A 20,111-nucleotide genomic window follows, 5' to 3' on the forward strand; every position below is an offset into this window, starting at 1 on the left:
CTCTTACTTCTTATTCCGTGTATTGTAGACGGGCCTTTACACCGCATGTGACGGCACCCTCACTCTATCAAGCGCGTTGGAGTGAGTAGGAGCTATGGTTGGAGCATATTGGAACATATTGGAGCATGCGACACGACAAACCCCTAGTATCTCGTCGGTGTTTTAAGTGTAAAAAGTGTAAAAAAGTGTAAGCAAATCGAACAGATCACTGTTTTAATGCTAAAATTGAGAATCAGCATGAAAAGACACCTTTATATTCTTATACCACGGATGTTCACATGTAAAAGTATCTTTAAATTCGCCTCGATCTTCGTTGGATTTTCATGATCTTCGACCGCGAGGTTGCGGCATGCGGTGTGTTATCGGTGATTGTTGACGTACATACATATCAATTTTAACTGATCACTCCGCCCGCACGATTCAACGAGCGAACAAGGGATCTTTTTGAGCTGAGGTGAGTCGCATAGCCAATGTGTCTATGACTCGATGCAAGCTCCTTGTAGTCCCCATCTCGTTGAGGGGATAGCAATGGCTGCAGTACGACGCTCTAAATTGTCGCGTATTTGACGTCTGCCACGAGATGAAGCCTTATTGTCTGAATTAGTGGCGTCGAGAAATAGGCTCGCGATTCATAAAATTCGCCTTAAGCGAGATCACATATAAAAACTCTTCTTATCATGGGTTCCGCGACCCATCCGTTCCTATCGCGATAAATAGTGAAAGAGATAATATATAAAAGAAGACAAATAGAACTTATATTTTGTTGCCTTTATACGATTTCAAAGGCGAGCAATGACATAAGTACCCAAACGCGTCAATCTTTAACTTGCCTTAAGTATAATGTATTGTAAAATACTGGTCTCATATGCAAATGGCTATCTCTGTACTAAGCTATTTAATTTTTGTTGACATGTAAATATAATGCACATCTGTATAATATAGGAGATTTGAAGCAAGCAATGGAATCTGAATGTAGGCGCAAGGGCCCTCGAAGCCCCAGCGCTGATTCAGATGATTCCTCGCATGTTAGAAGAAGACGAAAGTATGATCGGTCGCCTTCTCCCAGACGAAACCGATACCGCAGGTCTCGTTCCAGAGACAGAAGATCTCGTTCAAGTTCCAGAGATAGAAGACGAAAGGAATCTAGGACACAAGACTGGAAGCAACAAGCTCCTCCATCCCAAACCCAAAATACTGTACCCAATCCAAGCAATTCTACGAGTTATGTTTCAGCGGTACATAATCAATACCAGGTAAACAGCTTTGTAAATTTGATAGATTTATGAACAAGATATAAAATTGTCTTATTAATTATATCACTACATTTTATTGTATAATTTGCAATATTGTCTTATGCTTCATTTGTATAGGCTCCTCCACCAAACACGAGTCAGCCACCACCACCGATTTCTGCCTACAGCCAAGGATATAACAATTACGGTTATAATTATGGCCAAGGTTATGACTACAGTTATCAACAACCTGCTGGTTATCGAAGTGTAAGTTATATTTGAAATACAAAATTTAATACTCTTCTCAGCTTTACTTAGAAAAAAATTGACTCTGGTGTCGAAACTTGCGCGCTTTTGCAAAGTATTTCAGAAATAGTACCACTATGTTACCGATTATAATTTATATTCGGTAGCATATTTGTTTCTGCTCTCTTGGAGCATTACAATTATACTTCTTTGTATCGCAATATTGTGAATCTCTCAGTAAGTATAATATCCGCGTTATGTATTTTACTGGCACTGATATTGGAAACCCATAATATTGACTACACCGTTACATCATCAAGACTTCCATGTATTAGGCAAAGTCCTCATTTGAGTATCGTCCGATAAAGGTAAGGGTCGATAAGAATGCTATTGAATGACTAGAGATTGATTGGATTTATTAATTCTGTTAGGATTATCCACCACCCAACTGGCAAGGAAGTCAGGTGTCATATAACAACCAACAAGCACCGCCACCTCCTGCGATGACACCACAACAAGAATCGTCAAGACCAATTGACAGCAGTTCTTCTGGCTTAGTTACATCTTTAACAAGGCCTGAGGATATAAAAAAAGAAGGTATGCAATTCTCTTTTTGTTTACAATATATTCAAATTGATATTAATATTTATTTAACAATAGTTTCTGCATTTATATACAGGGTGTTCCAAAATTCGCACTTTCGGAGTACAGAACATGATACTTTATGTTCAAACAAACAACTTTTTCCTTTTGCAAAATAGGTTGAAGTTGTACAAGTTAACGTCAAAATTATTTATTAAATGTAATTTTACTACGGGAAAAAGTTGTTCGTTTTAGCACAAAAAACAACTTTTTCCTTTTGCAAAATTGCGTTTGACAAGCAGTTTTTACAGGAGAGCAGGTTGAAGTTTACATATAAGCAAAAATTATTTATCAGACGCAATTTTACTAAAGGAAGAAATTGTTTATTTTAGCACAAAGTATCATATTCTATATTCCGAATACGCGAATTTTGGGACACTATATAATAATATAATATGATAATATATATATGATAATATGTATATAATAATATAATATGATATATAATAATATAATAATTAGTATTTTTTTTAACTCCTTTAATCTCTTCAAATTAAACACCTAATAGCAATCGCAGCTGAGGTAAAACAGCAGAAGGCGACATTGGCCAAACAACGAGAGGAATATGTTAAGAAATCTGCCACATTGCAACGTGAACTGGAAATTTTGCGTCAACAATGTGACGAGATAGGCAAGGACGGTGGTCGTGAAAATAATCGAATTTTAAAGGAAAATCAGAAATTGCAGGTAATTAATACGTGATTTTATTAATATATTTCTTCATGATTAACAATTTATTTCAATTTAATTTTATTTGAATTTAAAATGCGTTTGCAGATTGAAATACAAAATAAAATGAAGTCTATTCACAATGTCATTGATATGCTTACTGGTATTATTGGTGACAAAGTTACCGTGGATGATTTAAAGAGCAAGTTTAAACTAGAATTGAGTAAGCGTTCGAGAAGTCCAAAAGAAGACTTTCCAAAAGGGAAGTCCTCTTCGCCCAGCAGATCATCACCTTCTGATTCAGATAAGGAATCCAAAGCAGAAAAAGATAACAGGGAGAGAAGATCATCGGAGGATAAGCCAATGTACAATTTCGTTCACTATGACCCTGAAATGCATTGGTGTAGAGTCTGCGATATCTTTCCTAAAACAGCAAAGGAATATTTAAATCATCTACATAGCAATGAACACAAAGAGGCTTGTTTAGTAAGTAATAATTTCGAGCAATACAATCATCATAAGGCACAGAAGGAGATGCTGAAGTTAATATTAGAGAAAAAATAGACCTAGAGATTTTAGTACAAAATAATATAAATTGTTAGTTGCCATAGAGAACAGGTAGAAAAAAATGATATGTATACATTGCTTTCCATAATAAAAAAAAAACAAATGGATTTATAATTAAGACTAATATATATATATATATATATATATATATATGTATATATGTATATATTTGTGTAGTTCAAACTATATTTGTAACTGGATGATATATTACACAGTAATGATCACAACAAGTAGGTACCTGGTACATAATGTAATTTTTGATGTACTATATGTCAATACTTATTAAAGAAAAAAAAGAGTACCGCGCCTCTAAAAAGAGTTTCTTGCGCCTGATATAAAATCTGCTTTTACTAATATTTTATTTTATATGATAGGAACGCAAGATTGTTGATATGCCATGGCATGAGCGAAATGGCGAAGGGACAGAAAAAGAAGTACCCTATTATCATGGACTACCGACGAAAAGAACGCCTATTAAAGGTAAGATCAATTACAGTGGGCAATTACTAATAGAATATAATTCCGTAGCTTGTGCACAGATAACTGTGGTGTTCGGTATGTATTGAAGAGATCTACAATCACAAGTTGCTTGAAAATTTGTCCTAAATAAGTCGGAATGTTAAAACTAAGAATTTCATTTGTATACATTGGAATTGGAAAATATATGATAAATATCGCGTAAATCAAGACAATCTTGACAGTTACAAATTTTCTTGCAATATTGCAAACACCACAGCGATGCATTGGATTTTATCTGGATTCAAGAAGCGCACTTTCCGAGCCGACTCTGGCAATATCACTTTATCGTGATCACGTGTCTAATTTTATTTTCCACAACACTACGTTTTACACAATTTAGGGTGATCAGCTATCTTCTGGACTAAATCTTATCATCGTGGAGTGCATTATTTGACAAAAAGTAATGACATATAAAATAATGTATATAAAGCATTTTATGTTATTGCTTACAACTGAGATATATACAAAATGTAATAGAGTAATTGTATCAAGCTAGTTTTAAAAAAAAATTTGTATTTTATTGATAAATGTTTTAGATAAAAGTTGTAGAGTTTTAAGTAGCGCATTACATAGCATAGAATTAGTATGGTCTTGGATAGTGTTGTTAAGATAACACAAAAATAACTTAGAAATCTTTTAATGGGAATCTTCGTTTTTTTTATTGCATATTATTCTTGTAATTGACCTCGAGAACTGTTTAAAGCACTACAGTAAAAATATATTTCATTAGGTATTTTCCTAGTTATGTGGTTTGAAAGTTACAGTACAATCGACAATAGAGCATTGTCTTAGATGTCCGGTCGACAGCTAAAACCTTTTGAATGTTGTTCGAGGTAATGACCTTAGCGACATATCATGGTCATTGAAGGTTGTTTCTCTTATGTTTATTTTCATTTTTTATTGTAAAACTGAACATAAAGAAAAAACCTGGCCTTGATATACGTGTTAAGATCATGACCTAAGGTATGAAAGTTCGGGTACGATTACGGAATGCGTGCGGAGAACCGCTGCGCGCGTGAATGAATTGGGTGCTGAAGTAAAATAACATTTCGGCTGGTACATGACCTATTCAATATAAACAAAGTGTAACGTGATCGCCCCGAATTTACGCTCTAGTCATGACCCTGAACAATAGTCAAAAGATTTTAGCGTCGATTAGATTTTATCAGTCGGACACCTTGAACAATGCTAATGTCGGCAATATTGTGTACTTTCAAGCTTTATAACTCGAAAAGTACTTAATGAAAAATATCTTTCTCGTAGTGTTTCAAAAAGTTCTCGAAGTCTTAGAATGCAATAAAAAATAAGGGTTTTTATTTAAAAATTTCAAGTGATTTTTACGTTACCTTAATAGCGCTATCCAAATCACACTAATATTGCTATGTAATGTGCCATTTATGCCCATTTCCACCAACGTAGATTAACTTTAATCTTGGTTCAACTTAAAGCCCGTCTACAATACACGGAGTAAGAAGTAAGAGTAAGAAATTGACCAATCACAGTCGATTATTCTTCTCACATTCGACTGTGATTGGTCAATTTCTTACTCCGTGTATTGTAGACGGGCCTTTACTCTTTTTCTAATCTTTAGAACTAGAAAAAGACGAAGAGTAAGTTGAACCGAGATTAAAGTTAATCTATATTGGTGAAAACGAGCATTAATCTTACAAATTTTGTTTGAAATATTTTTCAATGAAATGCATTTTTTTTCCAAAAAACCAGATGATACGATTGTTTTGTTACACTTTGTACCATACATATTTATGTGTAAGTTTGGTGAAGTTATGCGAAGAAAGTTATTGCTGTAATTTATATATTGAAAATGTGTTATCTTTTCAATATTATTAGTTTATTTAAAAAACATTGTATTAATGTTTGTAAAATATACTGCAAATGCCCATTTTATATAAACTTGAGTATATAATTATTACGTTACAAGTCATATTCGCTAGGAAAGCCTTAAATCTGGGACAGAAAATAAGCAATTGCAATATATTAGTATAAAAATATGATGTATTTTTATTTATTTGTATATATATATATATATTTATATGCATTATTATTTGTATCATGTATAGATATTTCTGAGAAATAAAATTGATTCTTTCTTTCCTTTCCTCCCATTTTGTTTTTATACAGATCATCGTGGGAATATACAAAGAAATTTAATGTAATTGGCTATTTATATCGAATATCTTTTAATATATTATTTTTGTTTTCAGTAACATGAATGTGTCGTGGCAGAATATAAGGTCATTCTTTATGAACTTATAATGTTTACCCGCTTCGAAGCTTAAATAGTGCTAACTGCAGACTTGTTTGATTATAGGGCTACAGTTCTTCAGTGCGGCAACAGCCTGGTACTGCAAACTTTGCGATTCCTGGATAGGCGATCTTCATTGTGCTAGTCTGCATCTGAAGTCTAAACGTCATTCTGAGAATTTTTCTGTAAGTGATTTTTTTCATAGACTGCTTTTAATAACAATTGGATTAGAGCAAAAGATGTATCTTATAAAATGAGATTGAAATTATACTTTATAGATCAAACGAACTTACCAAGTGAGGTTCGATTATAATTATGCCTGTTGTCTCGTCCGGATGGAGAATTAAGTGTAGTAGTGTGGACGCACTACTACACTTAATTCTCCATCCGGACGAGAGACCTGGGGCATAATTATAAATTATTGTAAATAACTTTTATTAATCAAAATAGTTATTTAAAAAAAATTTTTAATGAAGTTTAGTAAAAAGATCACTTGCGTAATCTTCTTTTTTTTTGCATCAATTCCATATGTCAGATACAAATAATTTAATTGAATAATATGTTGTGTTTAGCGCTTTGTAGAGCAAAATCCACATTGGGAAACCGACTGGATGGCCGATAGAGAAAAGGCATTCTCCGAGGACAAACACAAACAAATACAGTTGGAATTGCAGAAACAGAAGGATGACGATCCTCCGACAAAATCGAAAAAATCGAAGAAGAATAAAAAAAAATCAAAGAAAGCCAAGAAACGCAGAAATAGAAGCAGCGCTAGTGATACATCAAGTGAGTCAGAGAATTCTGATACAGAATCTGATCAGGATACTACCAAAAGTATACGCGTAGCCATGCGAAACAAGATTAAAGCATCTACGCAAGCGATTCTAAATGAGGAGATAGATTATCAACGTATAAAATTGAAAGGACATAACTGGTCGAAAGCACCACAAATGAATCAATCACCGCTGCCCGAACAACATCCGTCAGAGGCGGATGACAGACAACTCTTGAATTCAATCAGGGACAAATTGAAAGCCAAACAAGAGGAGGAGATGAAAAGTCGCAAGCATCACGAAAAGATAGAGGAAGAGGACTTACAGCAAGATACTTATTCAAAGAAATCGGAAGATTTGGAGGCTTGGGGTCCAAAGGAACCACCCAAGCCTTTCTGGATAAAGAAAGAAGAAGAGAAGCAGTCACAGCCAATTGCGACAAATAAACCAATCGAATTACCAAAACCAGAAGAGATGCCGAAACCACACATGGGATTCTGGACTAAGCAACAAGTGAATATGACAGTAAAGCCGCCCGAAAATAAATCAATGGAGAAAGAGGACGAAAGAGACCGTGATAGAGATCGTTATAAAGATGATCGTGATCGTAAGTACAGCAGATACGAGAGGAGAAGCCGGCGCGACAGAGATCGGGATAGGGACAGAGATAGGGATAGAGACCGTGATTACTATGACGATCGTCGAAAGAGGGATAGGGACAGAGACAGCAATGATTCTCCAAGGCGTGATAGAAATTGGCGTGACAACAGTCCCAAGAGAAGCTACGACAAGTACAGTAAAGACAGGCGGGGAGATAATGACAATTCATCGAATGATGAATCCAAATTTGACAAGAAGTCAAGCGAGTCAAAGTTAAAGAAAGGTGTCATCTCGAGCAAGAAATCTGCGCCGCAAGTGGCAACAAAGGGCAAGTTACCGTTCATCGGAAGATTACCTCTATTTAAGAAGAAGGCCGAAGAACCAAAGTTACCAGAGAAAGATATTACTCCGCTGCCCTACCAACAAAGCAAATTTGAAGATACGCCGAAGGTACCTAATGAAATTATCAATCCACCTGGTGTTGTACACATCACTAAATTAGCTACCCCAGTAAATTTGAATAACAGCAGCATTACAACTTCACTAGCAAGCAAAACTAACAATCAGCCTATGAAGATTTTGGTGGCACCTCCGCCGCCCGTGCTGAACGAGACCAAGCCGACCCAACAAGTGGTTGACATGGAAATAGACGATCAGTCCGAGGAAACAGTTATAGAGGAGCAGCCGATAGTGGAGCCACAAAAACAGCAGCAGCAAACTTCAACCGTGTCGAAACTGCCGTTACCTTCGCATCCACCGCCACCACTAAATAGACCACCACCCAGCTTTACTCCGAGCCAACAACAACCAGCAGTGCAGAACAGACCGCCACCGGCGCAAAATACACTACCGGCGCCGCACTTTACGCCAAATCGACCGCCTCCACCATTCATGTCAAATCCACCGCCGTTTGTTCAGGCACCACCAAGATTTCCACCTCGTCAAGCTGTGCCACCTGCTACCTTCATAACACAGCCGCCACCGATACCGAATGCAAATTTCGTACAGAATCATCAGAATCCACCGCCGCCGCCAATGCCAACAGTAGTAGACTCTGGCGCTGTAGTACCACCACATTCCGACGTGACTGATATACCGGAACCGTCGGAGAAACGTTCGACAGACCCGAGCATTCCATTGCCGGATGATCTACAAGAAGCTCTCAACATAATCTTTCCTAAGGACGAGACAGCAGAGACTAAACAGCAGCAACAGAGCCAACAAGAGTCTAACATCATGTACTCTTCAATGTACAGTATGTTGGGCTGCGTAGGATACGGTCCTGAATATATGGATCAACCACCACCTGAGATCATGCAAGAAGCAGAAGTGGATACACAACCCGGACCCGATGATCTTCGCATGTTGGGTATTGATGAGGGAGATACAATTTTGTAAATCACACTCGCGATCTATGGGTTTATATCGATGTATTATGGCGCTCCTGATTCACATACAGGAAAAGATCTTGTTCTGCAATAGAAAAAGTTGATCTATTGTTGATCCACTTATCATTCATTTCAATGTCTGATAGGTATTTTATCATTGACTATCTCTCATATGTTTTGAAATCGAATGAGAAAAAAAGAAAAGTGATAAAAAAGAAAAGAAAAAAAGAATTATGATAGATAATCCTGAAATATTGTGAATATAAAGCTAGCGCCATGAATCACGACTAAGTCTGGTACCAGCTTAAGCGGTCTGTAAAGATTACTTAACGATATACAGTAGAATTTACAAATTATCCGCTATATTATATTTGTTAACATCGTAACTGTCTTCGTTTTACAATATATTTTCATCAGTTTTGTTTTGGAATTTATGATATATCATTGCACAAATCGATGTCACATTTAACATCAGCGACAGCAACGATTGATATATAATAGTTTTAAACTTTGTCTATCTCTTAAGGTCCCTAACTAATTATTGCAACCACATTGGATCGTTATCGATATTATAATCTAGAAATGACAAGAAGTTTCTTGCATGCCATTTGCAGATAAAGAGAATTGGATAAAACAAAAGAATGACTTTGAAACACTTGTATACAAATGCCAAAGCTATTCTTACTCTTTCTGACAGTCAGTAAATAGTCGTAATAGGCATGTCAAGTGAAAATAGGCGCCTATTATGACTATTTACTAACTATCAGGAGGGATAAGGACAGCTTCGGCCCATTTTTACAAGAGTTTTAATGTGATTTCATTATTTTGTTTTATTCTCTTTATTTGCAATTTGGCATGCAAGAAATTTCAACGTGTTATTTTTCGCTCATGACATTACGATCCAATATGACCGCAGCAATTAATCAGGAGTCTTAACAAAAGTTATAAGCATTTGTTGAAAACCGATAAATCTGAATAACGTTATGGAATGTTACCAATGAATAAGTCAAAAAATAAGACCAGATATGTGTGTAATATCAATAAAAAACGCAATTCCACATCATGTATTAACATTGACATTGTATATCTTTGATGTTGCAAATCCGGAACTTTCAGCTGTATATGTACAATATATTTTCAAATGTAAAAGAAATATTTAGGTTGAGTATTTATAATATAAAGATAATAGACTTGGAATGTAAGATTGTAACATTATACGAGACATTTAAATTGCGACATTTTTCGAGACTAAATTTTTTTTTCATGTGTATTAAAAAACAATTCTTTTTAATCTTTCTGTTTTAAGTTCAATCTTATGATCGATTCCTAAAGATAATATCACATTGCCTCTACTTTGCAAAGTTAACACATCATAACTATGAAATACAATATATTGCGAAATCGTTGAAAGTTGAAACTATCGTCCCAAATAGGTCACATGGCACTATTTCTTAAAATTTTTAAATATCCATTTTTACTCAAGATTCCAGTACTCAAGAAATCTCGATTTTAGATTTTTGTAAAAACGCTTAATCTACCATAGCATTGATTAGCTTAATATAATATCGGAATGAACTTTTTTCGATTAAAATTAGTTTACAAATGCGAGAAATGCATAACAATGCAATGTTCGTAAACATTGACATTAGTACCAAATTGCTATCGATAATTGTATTAGGCAGATCGTCACAATTCGATAAAACGCACCCGAGTGCATAAAAAAATTAAATCGTGCTTTATATAGTTTAGCGATGTGTAATTAATTCTACGTGTCCAATCTATCTTTTTCGCAGTCAAATGGAATGTAAAAACCAATGTATAGAATCTCACGTGCTACGAACATTATTAAAGATCTACTTTAGGATTTTTGTTTGTTATCTACGTATAGACAATGGATGGGAAATATAATTCGTAATGCGAACACGGCGGTGTAGTATAACGATCCCGTCATTTCGAAGAGTCCGTACTTCAGATCTGAAGTACTAGGCCTGCGCTGGAAATGTTGTCTCCGCCACCTGCTGTCTGACTAGCTTGCGTGCAAACCAACACAGGAGCGACGCACACCTGAATAGAGATATCCTCTTGTTCTACCTTTAATATCTCATCCCAACAAGATACTGGTTTATCGATGTTTAATGCTATTCGAGTACCGTCAACGATAGATGTCGAGAAACTATCATCCATGATCAGTGTCGCTTTCTTCACGTCAACCTACATTAGAAGAAATAATTTTAAAATCATCGAACGTGCATAGGACAACCCATTATGTGTCTGACAGTTTCTAACGTTTTATTCGAAAGAAAATTGTAAATTTTATAACTATTTGGACCTATCAAATATTAGTAATGATAATACATTTATGAATTGTTCTTATAAGTTATCTATACATATATAAATAATACTTACATTACTCGATGCACATACGTGTCTATGTGCAGTAAGTGATGCTTTGGCTGCAGCGGCCATGGTATTTTTCCAAATGGAATCCTTGACGGTAAATATGGCTTGATACGCCAGCGTGTGAACGTGAATTCTCGTAAGCTCTCTAGAATTCGCGATCGATTTGCCTCTCAGACGTATGAGTTTGAACAACGTTCTCATTTGATCTAACACCGTTGCGACACGCGGAGTCGAATTTGCCACCAACGAGATGTTACCGTAATACATAGTATTGTACAGATTCGCTATTTCCTGTTCGTTCATTCCCAAACTATCAGCGAAAGGAACTACCAGGTCGCATAATTCAAAGAGCAATTTATCCTCGGCAAATGAGGCCATCTCAAAGTGAATTCTGGTAGAGCTCGGACGATCTAACATCTGTTTCTTTACGTTCATTAACAGATTCTTGCGTTTATCTGTAAAATTGTGTAAATGTGAAGAAATTATTTTATATAATCGTGAATATGTTCGGAGAAAAACTACCTTCCCGAAATGGATAATTATCCATCATCTGGAGACCGCTGACTACCAACAAATCAGGATTATATGTTCCCAGAACTTTGTCGAAGGCATTAAATGAACTAATCATTGGATTATTCACGTCGTTATGAACAATATATCTAGAAAAAGACATAAAAGAACACAATTCTTCATCAGTTGATTACGCATTTATCTTATTACTGTCATTTTATTATCAATTTATCAGTACCTGTTTGCTCTTGCACTGAAATAAGGACCCCACACTTCACCGTGCTTATATTCCATGATAAGATGAATATCGTCACGTTTTACTTCCCCACCTACTATATTTATCACCTGTGGAATCATCTGATGTAAGGATCTAGTCATTTTAGCTGCAAGAGTCACGTCACATCCCTCTCGCGCGAATCGCATCGCCATAACTGCTGCATTTCCTCCAATTGTTGAGTAAGACGATGGAAACGAGCGTGCTTTCGATACCAATTCATCGAATAAAGTTCTGTTTGCCATATAGCGTCTGTGGAGAAAAATTTATGTTACTCTATATAAGATATCTCTCTGTAACGATTACATGATTATAATGTACGATACAGAATGATTTAAAAACAATGTAATAAATGTTGACAATTATTTGAGGGTGTTTTTAACTAACCGAAAAATCTATAATTGTTTGAAAAAAGTTAATTGCGATTTTAATATACATATTTATTCTACATTCTATGAAATGTTCAAACCAATCTTAGCAGAACAATTTTGTGAATCAAATGGGCCTCTAATATTATTAAATATTTCTTTGTAACATGACTCATATTAAATGTAATTGTCAAAGTTTCTAGTGAAAAAAATCCTCATTTCTAAGAAATTGTCATATTTAAAATATGAGAATATTTTTCTAAAATAATTTTTTTCAGAAATCTTTATAAATTTTAAACATGATAAATTCTTAAAAATATGAGAATATTTTTCTGAAAAATAATTTTTTCAGATTTTATAAGTTTTCTTTAGAAATAAAAGAATGAGAAATTTTAAGTGTTAGAATTCATAAATATGGAGAATTCTAGAAAAGATATAGACTTTCTCAGCATTAAGTGTTGCAATTTGTATAAAAAAATCTAAGAAATTTTCTAAAAAAAAAATTATAAAATTATACAAAAATTAAAAAAAATTTTAAAACTTACAAAAAAATTCTGAAAAATTATAGAAAGAACATTAAGAAAAATTTTTTCCATGCTTTCGTTACATATAATTGATTTAAATAGATATAATTAATACTTAAAATAATATATTTTAATTATCATTAACCCTTACCATACTAATATGGGTAACTAGTGACCGAGCGATTCCTATTCGTGCAAGTTTTTTTGAGTCTTTCGATAATTATAAATTATACTACATTTTATTATTTTCCAAAATAAAGAGTCAATATTTATTCTAGAAAGTTGAAAGTATGTTGGTGAATTTTTCGAAATTTTTTGAATTATTTTGAAGAGGAAAAAAACGAAGACATTCTAGTGACCCTTGATGGTATGGATGAGATACCAAATTGTAGATGGTACGGTAAGGGTTAAGCAACGTACTTTCTGCTATGTATACTTATGGGCTATTATATGTCAAAACAATGATAAAACTCAGATAAATCTTACTCGGCTGCGGCTCCATGACGAAAATAATAGGCGAAGCTCTTGAGTAGTTCAAGCTCGGTGTTGATCTCGTCAAAGTGTTCAGGCCGGCCGATCTCATCCGAGTATCTTAGCAGATGTTTCGCGTCGATGAAGACATCGGTGCACGCGCCATAACCTATGGCGACTTTTGGCCTTCTGGTGATGATATACTTGTTTTCGAGTTTCTCGAGCCCATGTAACAGGGTCAGCAATCGTTTTTGCAGGATGTCGTCGGTATTACGATAATAGATCGCCGCCAGCACGATCAGCACGGTGAGGAACGTCCCGAATCCTAACCTTCTCTTGTACCCCATTGCTACAATCAACGCGAGGAATGTTTCTGAATCCTAACCTTTTCTCGTACTTTCCGTTTTCTAACCTGTTCTAGCCTCCTCCCTCCCCGATAAAACGTTAACGCGCAAATGCCACACAATTGACCGCGAAATATGCATACGTGTACAAAAAGCATCATTGATTGTCTCGCCATTTGTACGCGATGTTTTTCCTCCGATAAGACATATCGCATCTAAATTAAATATTTGTGTACCATGATTGTTATCAATAAAATTCACCAACGTTGCTTTCAAAGTTTTATATATATATATATTTTTTAATGGAAAGACAAAATTTTTTAAAGTTTTGACATTTTAAGTAATTTATTGAGCAATAGAGCATTGATATAAATTTTACTTGATAATATATCAATTTAAAATATTTTCTTTGCACAAAAATGTCTTAAATATAATGAGATTATGATGATAATGTAAATTTTATGAGTTATTTAGAAAAAAATGACTTATAAATATTTGTCCGTATAAGTACATACAATATGTATAAAATAGTTTACGTCATAAAAATTTACTTACAATAAGTATAAAATTTAAAAGCTTATTGCTAGGAATCAAACAATCAGCATTCTATAATCTGCACAGGAAAAAAAATTTTATATTTATATATTGCGCGATATATTACACATAAAAAATGCTTACAAAATATTAAAATACTTATACTATACAGAAATACTTATACTACACATAGAAAATTGCAATAATTACATATAAATATAATTAAAATAAAACGATATTCAAATATAAGTTATGATATAAATATCTCTTGTGATATTTGGATCAGATTGGAAGAGCAACAAATATGTAAAAGAGAAAATATTATGTACAATATTCTATTTATTTATCCGTAATTAATGCAATTGTTCAATTATCTCTAAGATCTTACTTACAAAAGGTATATTCAGGTTATTCGCTTTTCTTTCAGAAATAGATAGTAATCAGAAGTTGACGAAAAAATTTTCATTAACAAATTAAGCCTATCTTTTAGACAAGAATTAACGTTCAATTATCTCTAAGATCTTACTTACAAAAGGTATATTCAGGTTATTCGCTTTTCTTTCGGAAATAGATAGTAATCAGAAGTTGATGAAAAAATTTTCAGTATCAAATTAAGCCTATCTTTTAGACAAGAATTAATAAGAAATAATATTTTTTGTGTTAACAATAAAAGATTTTAAAAACTTTTTTATTTAAGGATGTTTCATTTCAACAGACATATTTAATATCTTACTCATCTGGGTTTAAATTAAAAATTTAAAGTAAATTAAATGTGTAGTTTTCCTAATTTCTCACTTCATTTCTAAAAACTTAAATACTATCTAGTTCATCATATAGGATTTGAGCTTACAAATTTTAATTTAAATCCCTGACAAAACTTTTGATGTCTGGCGAATAAATGGGTGACTCGAAATCTATGTGACATTTCCTTCTTTTTCTTGTAAATTATGTAAGTGATAAAAAAAAGTTAAACAAAAATTATTTGTTTTTGGAAAATCCATACAACGATAATCTATTTTCGATCTATGTCTCTATTTAAAATTTCATATTTGACTCAGGTTTACCCTACTTTCGATATAGTTTCCAAAAAACCAAAATGCCGCCATTAAGTGGTTTAGGTTTAGATAGATTGATAATAAAAAGGAGGATGTTAAAAAGAGGCTGAGTTTTGCTCATAAAGGTGTAAGTAAAAGGAATAGCGATTTTGACTTCCTAAATACGATAATATTAATAAAAAGTTCATAGTAGGGAACACCTTGAAAATTTAGCATGAATATGATATATTTGAACGAATTTCAATATTCTTACTTATTTTTCAAGAACTTTTTATTAATATTATCATCGTATTCAGGAAGTTAAAATCTATAAAAATACGTTATTCCTTTTTGCTTACACCTTTATGAGAAAAAATCGGCCTCTTTTTAACATCCTCCTTTTTTTTTGCAATTCCGATCACTATCCATTTCTGAGAAAAAGGATCGTACGGGTGATTTAATATACCCTGTATATAGCTTTATCTTGCGTTGCCAATGTTTCTTGTTTTTTTGACTGATATCTCTCTTTCTTCATCAGCCTCATCTTTTCCATGTGATTGTTTCATATGCTTCTCAGAACGCTAAATGTTTTATTGCACGGCTTGCAATGGAGAACCTGTTTCGCTTTATCAGGAACTTATATAGAATAATTTGGCGAAACAAAAATAATTATACTTATAATGTTTCGTATTTAATATTAGTATCTACATATAGCATTCATCCAGAAGAAAGACAGATTGAGTTATACATTAAAAGAATCTGACGCAATAATATTCGTCCATGCCGATTGCTGTAGTTGGTAATTTTTTTATTAGCTCTAGTATTCCGTTCAGGTGTATTAATATCTTGTCTCAAAAAACAGGCTATTAATTCGCCAAGAATCATATTTCTTTTATTCCTTATTTTTTGTATGGAGGCGCATATGCTTTTTCAAATTATCTAGTCGGTTGCACCGGCGATCGCAGTAATCGCACTTGTAAGGCATCAAATTGCTATGTACTACCACGTGGCCATTTAGATGACTAATCTGCTTGAAGCGCTTGCCGCAGATGGTACAGGTATACGGACGCTCGTTCATGTGCGCTGACGAGATGTGCGTCTGCAGATTCGTCTTTCTGACAAATGTCGCTTTGCACACGTCACACTCGAATGGCCGTACATTTGCGTGGATCGCCAGATGTGACTTGAGTACATTCTTATGCTTGAAATTCTTTTCGCATAAATGACATTGAAACGGTCGTTCGTCGTTATGTACCTTTTTGTGCACCGACAGATGTGCCAATTGCTTGAACATCTTGGCACAAATCTCGCACTGATATGTACGACCATCTTCATGCGCGGCACTGACGTGACGGCGCAAAGTGTCCGCCAGAGTGTACCGTTTACCGCAAATCTTGCAGCAGTACGGACGCTCGTTAGTATGTGTCAGCAAGTGGCCGTTAAGGTTGCGCTTCTCAAGGAAACGTGCACCGCACACGTCGCACTGATACGGCTTTTCACCGTTGTGCACATACATGTGCTTCTTCAATGAGTTTGACAGACTGAAACGTTTTGAACATATGGTGCACTGAAAACGACGCTCGCCAGTGTGCACCAACATGTGCGACTTGACATGACCAGCTTGCTTGAATCGCTTGCCGCATACCTTACAGTCATAATGACGTTCCTGCGTGTGCGTGAATATGTGTCGCTCTAGTACGCTCTTCATTGTGAATACCTTTTTGCAGATATCACACTCAAACAGACGATAGACGTCGCGTACCTTTGATGTCGTCGTCGTGGTATCGCCTTTATGCGAGGGTGTATGTTGCTTCAGCAAATCCAGCGAATCGAACTTTACGCTGCATATCGTGCACTGGAATGAACGATAGTCATGATGGGTCAGTGAGTGTTGACTGAGATGACCCAGTTGCTTAAAACTCTTTTTACATACTTCGCACTCATACGGTCGTTCGTTTGTGTGCGATCGCATATGTCTTTCTAGCACGCTCGGAAAACTGAATTTTTGCTTACAAAACGTACACTTTAGAGGTTGTGTCTTTGATACACGATTCTCCACAGGTAGTTTCCGTCTCCCGGTTTGGTTGGAGCTCTTATTGTCTTTGCTAAAGGATTCTCTTGTGTCAAGCGACAAATCACAATTTTCATTCATCATTTTGAGATCGGATGCTTCATGTGTTAGTTGAATCATAGATCTTGTATTGGCAATGTTTCTTGTTTTTCTGACTGATATCTCTCTTTCTTCATCAGTTTTATCTTTTCCATGTGATTGCTTCATATGCTTCTCGAACAATCTCAGAACGCTAAACGTTTTATTGCATAGCTTACAATGGAGAACCTGTTTAGCTTTGTGAATTCTTATGTGGTTTTTTAAATGCCCTATTTTCATATATTGCTTTTGACAGTACTCACATTTGAGGGATTGAGTATCTTCGTTGTCTTTTGATTCATTCTTCACAACTATGTTATCTGTAGACGTTGAATCCATCGTGTGTACATTATTCAGATCATTCTTCACGATGACACAACTAAAAATATTTGTATTGTCGGTTTTTGAAAGTGTATTTTGACTCTGTGTATCTTGTATATTTTCGTTTTCTTCGCACTGCTGAAACATTCGAAATAGAATAATTTCAATCATTATGTTACGTTTATAATATTGAGATACAACATTGTACATTACATTGCATTATTACATTGATATTGTTTGATGTACTCTGTGTGTCTTCCATCATTGCAGTCTCACCTCCATCCATCTTATTCGACAAATGTTTAATCCATTCTTCTTCTGTTCTTAGATTTTCAGTATCTTTTCCTATACCTTGAAAATTCTTGCGTGCATTTTGTCTGAACAATACGTCATATGGAACTCTACCGTTCTGATAGCGATACGTAGTGTTATGAACAATCTGTATGAAGTTCAGTCCCTCGCACCAGGTTCTAGTTGGATTTTTTTTCATCCAAGATTCAAGTGAGCTCTTAAAATCCCTGTAGCTAACTTCGCACTTAGACGTGTCCCCATGCAGTATGAATAAATCATTCCACATTGAACGTAGTTCACATACAACTTGTTCAGCAAACATACGTCCATTGCCGCTCTGTAATACTCGTGGTGCTCCTATGATCCCCAATACATTTAACAGATTCGCCGCGACCTCTTTAGCTGTATTGCTACGGAGAGCCTTTAGTATAACAAATTTGGAAAATTGATCTTCATAAACGAAAAAATACTTATAATTCAATGTTGAATCAACTGTCATCTCTATTACGTCGATGCGACCTTTATTATATAATTTCTCTGAATCATCAATCAATCTTTTGGATAGTTGATTTAAAGAATCTGTTTGACAGGACTGAAAATAGTACAAAATACATAGAATAGTTTTAATTAGATTTTTAGTACATAAAATATTTTAAATTATATATCATATAAGATAACAATATCTATTCTTAAATTAAATGTCTAATCTCAGTACTATTGTAGCATTTAATAATAATAATAATTTTATTGCATGTACTTAAAAATTAGATATAAGATTAGTAATACGGAAAGATTTAAATGTTATAATTCATTTACCGGATAGAATAAAATTAAAACTTACTGTTGGATCTAAATAACTGTTCTGTTGTTTGTTTTGTTCTGTTTCCTTAGTCTCTTTAGACAAAACTTGCAGATGCATGATTTTGTTTTGCGCAGATTGCTGTGAATTCAGGGTACTTTGGAAGAACTCTGCTTCTTGCTTTACGATTAAGAAGTCGTGATTTCTATCTTCCGGCAGCAAGTGATCGAAAGAATTGTCCATATATGAATTTTGTGGTATCCATTCCACACTTAATGGCATTTCTTTGTTCATTATTATCTATCATTTGTTGTACTTAATACTGTGTAGAAACGAAAGAATTGTTCCTCTGCTTTCTCTACCATTTCCTATAATTAATCAACAGTTTTATTATACAACTATTAAGTGAAAAAAAAACTGTATTTATGAAAATTTTTTTATTACAAAAATAAATATTAATAAAATCAATATTAATTTACTTCATAATGGTTATTTTTATTATGGCTCAGACTCGGTTTTTCATTTTCTGATTAACCTAATATTTTATGTAATAGGCTTCATCAATAGAGGCTTTCCATTTGATGATGCAAATTGACACAAATCGACACAGGTGACATCCTGTCATTATTACTCTCTGAATGTCAAGAAAGATAGAAGAAAGATGTTTTTGTCACTAAATGGAAAGCAACCTATCATGAGTGAAACATCAGACTAAGATATCCACAAGTTAACCAGATAATGAAAAATTGGGCCTTATAAAAATTAATTCAAAACTGTTACTCCTTTACGTATTTATATAGTCTTACATGTCAAAAATCAAGCCGGCATAATGGGACATACAATCGCTTCTTGAACGAAAAATTAACCTATAACGTCACATAAATTCGACTTTCATTAATTCCCAGTTACTGTTTATTTGAAAAAATTGCTTAATAGGGATTTATATATCACATTAAATTGTACGCATCCTCTCATGAATCTTGCTTTGCTTTAATCGGAGAGAAACCTGACTGAGAGCGATCATCTCTGATCTTTCCAGTTTTTTTCATGTAACTTATACCAGCGCACCAACGCTAACGTCCATTTTTGCATTTAGAAGTAGAGATGGGCCAGAGAGGAACCTGAGAGAGGCAATGCCGGCCTAAAACCTGTAACCGCGAAATACTGCCGCGCACTATTGCCCTCTGAAAAGG

General features: G+C 34.4%; 3 protein-coding genes across 4 annotated transcripts; 1 reads left to right on the forward strand and 2 right to left on the reverse strand.

Annotated features, from left to right (window-relative positions):
* The first annotated feature begins 289 nt into the window (after nt 1-289).
* Nucleotides 290-9,962, forward strand: LOC108761911 (zinc finger matrin-type protein CG9776). 2 transcript variants are annotated; one of them, XM_018508689.1, is made up of 10 exons: nt 290-454; nt 943-1,253; nt 1,371-1,499; nt 1,814-1,846; nt 1,910-2,075; nt 2,629-2,807; nt 2,898-3,275; nt 3,731-3,836; nt 6,205-6,323; nt 6,711-9,962. In XM_018508689.1, the coding sequence occupies exons 2-10, from the start codon at nt 960-962 to the stop codon at nt 8,907-8,909; spliced, it is 3,603 nt and encodes a 1,200-aa protein (XP_018364191.1). In that variant the 5' UTR covers nt 290-454; nt 943-959; the 3' UTR covers nt 8,910-9,962. The 2 variants fall into 2 exon arrangements, with proteins under 2 accessions (XP_018364191.1, XP_018364192.1); XM_018508690.1 differs by lacking the exon at nt 1,814-1,846.
* Nucleotides 9,963-10,413: 451 nt separating this feature from the next.
* LOC108761913 (ADP-dependent glucokinase) lies at nt 10,414-13,793 on the reverse strand. Its single transcript, XM_018508691.1, has 5 exons — nt 13,462-13,793; nt 12,048-12,335; nt 11,822-11,958; nt 11,306-11,754; nt 10,414-11,110 (listed from the first exon to the last, which is right to left on the reverse strand). The coding sequence occupies exons 1-5, from the start codon at nt 13,791-13,793 to the stop codon at nt 10,868-10,870; spliced, it is 1,449 nt and encodes a 482-aa protein (XP_018364193.1). The 3' UTR covers nt 10,414-10,867.
* Nucleotides 13,794-15,740: 1,947 nt separating this feature from the next.
* LOC108761857 (zinc finger protein 493) lies at nt 15,741-19,983 on the reverse strand. Its single transcript, XM_018508615.1, has 4 exons — nt 19,725-19,983; nt 18,961-19,286; nt 18,055-18,711; nt 15,741-17,966 (listed from the first exon to the last, which is right to left on the reverse strand). The coding sequence occupies exons 2-4, from the start codon at nt 19,210-19,212 to the stop codon at nt 16,251-16,253; spliced, it is 2,625 nt and encodes an 874-aa protein (XP_018364117.1). The 5' UTR covers nt 19,213-19,286; nt 19,725-19,983; the 3' UTR covers nt 15,741-16,250.
* Nucleotides 19,984-20,111: the final 128 nt, after the last annotated feature.

The sequence above is a fragment of the Trachymyrmex cornetzi genome, unplaced genomic scaffold (assembly GCF_001594075.2).
Source record: "Trachymyrmex cornetzi isolate Tcor2-1 unplaced genomic scaffold, Tcor1.1 scaffold270, whole genome shotgun sequence".
NCBI lineage: Eukaryota > Metazoa > Arthropoda > Insecta > Hymenoptera > Formicidae > Trachymyrmex > Trachymyrmex cornetzi.

What these genes read in the sequence shown, in the direction of transcription:
- LOC108761911 (XM_018508689.1), top strand. Translation starts at nt 960, where the DNA reads ATGGAATCTGAATGTAGGCGCAAGGGCCCTCGAAGCCCCAGCGCTGAT. An exon ending in CGGTACATAATCAATACCAG is followed by an intron (nt 1,254 to 1,370) that starts GTAAACAGCTTT and finishes TCATTTGTATAG; the next exon opens with GCTCCTCCACCAAACACGAG. An exon ending in GTCATTCTGAGAATTTTTCT is followed by an intron (nt 6,324 to 6,710) that starts GTAAGTGATTTT and finishes TGTTGTGTTTAG; the next exon opens with CGCTTTGTAGAGCAAAATCC.
- LOC108761913 (XM_018508691.1), bottom strand. Translation starts at nt 13,793, where the DNA reads ATGGGGTACAAGAGAAGGTTAGGATTCGGGACGTTCCTCACCGTGCTG. An exon ending in CGTCATGGAGCCGCAGCCGA is followed by an intron (nt 12,336 to 13,461) that starts GTAAGATTTATC and finishes TTTTCTCCACAG; the next exon opens with ACGCTATATGGCAAACAGAA. An exon ending in TTCAGTGCAAGAGCAAACAG is followed by an intron (nt 11,959 to 12,047) that starts GTACTGATAAAT and finishes GTCTTTTTCTAG; the next exon opens with ATATATTGTTCATAACGACG.
- LOC108761857 (XM_018508615.1), bottom strand. Translation starts at nt 19,212, where the DNA reads ATGAACAAAGAAATGCCATTAAGTGTGGAATGGATACCACAAAATTCA. An exon ending in ACAGTTATTTAGATCCAACA is followed by an intron (nt 18,712 to 18,960) that starts GTAAGTTTTAAT and finishes TACTATTTTCAG; the next exon opens with TCCTGTCAAACAGATTCTTT. An exon ending in GTACATCAAACAATATCAAT is followed by an intron (nt 17,967 to 18,054) that starts GTAATAATGCAA and finishes CGAATGTTTCAG; the next exon opens with CAGTGCGAAGAAAACGAAAA.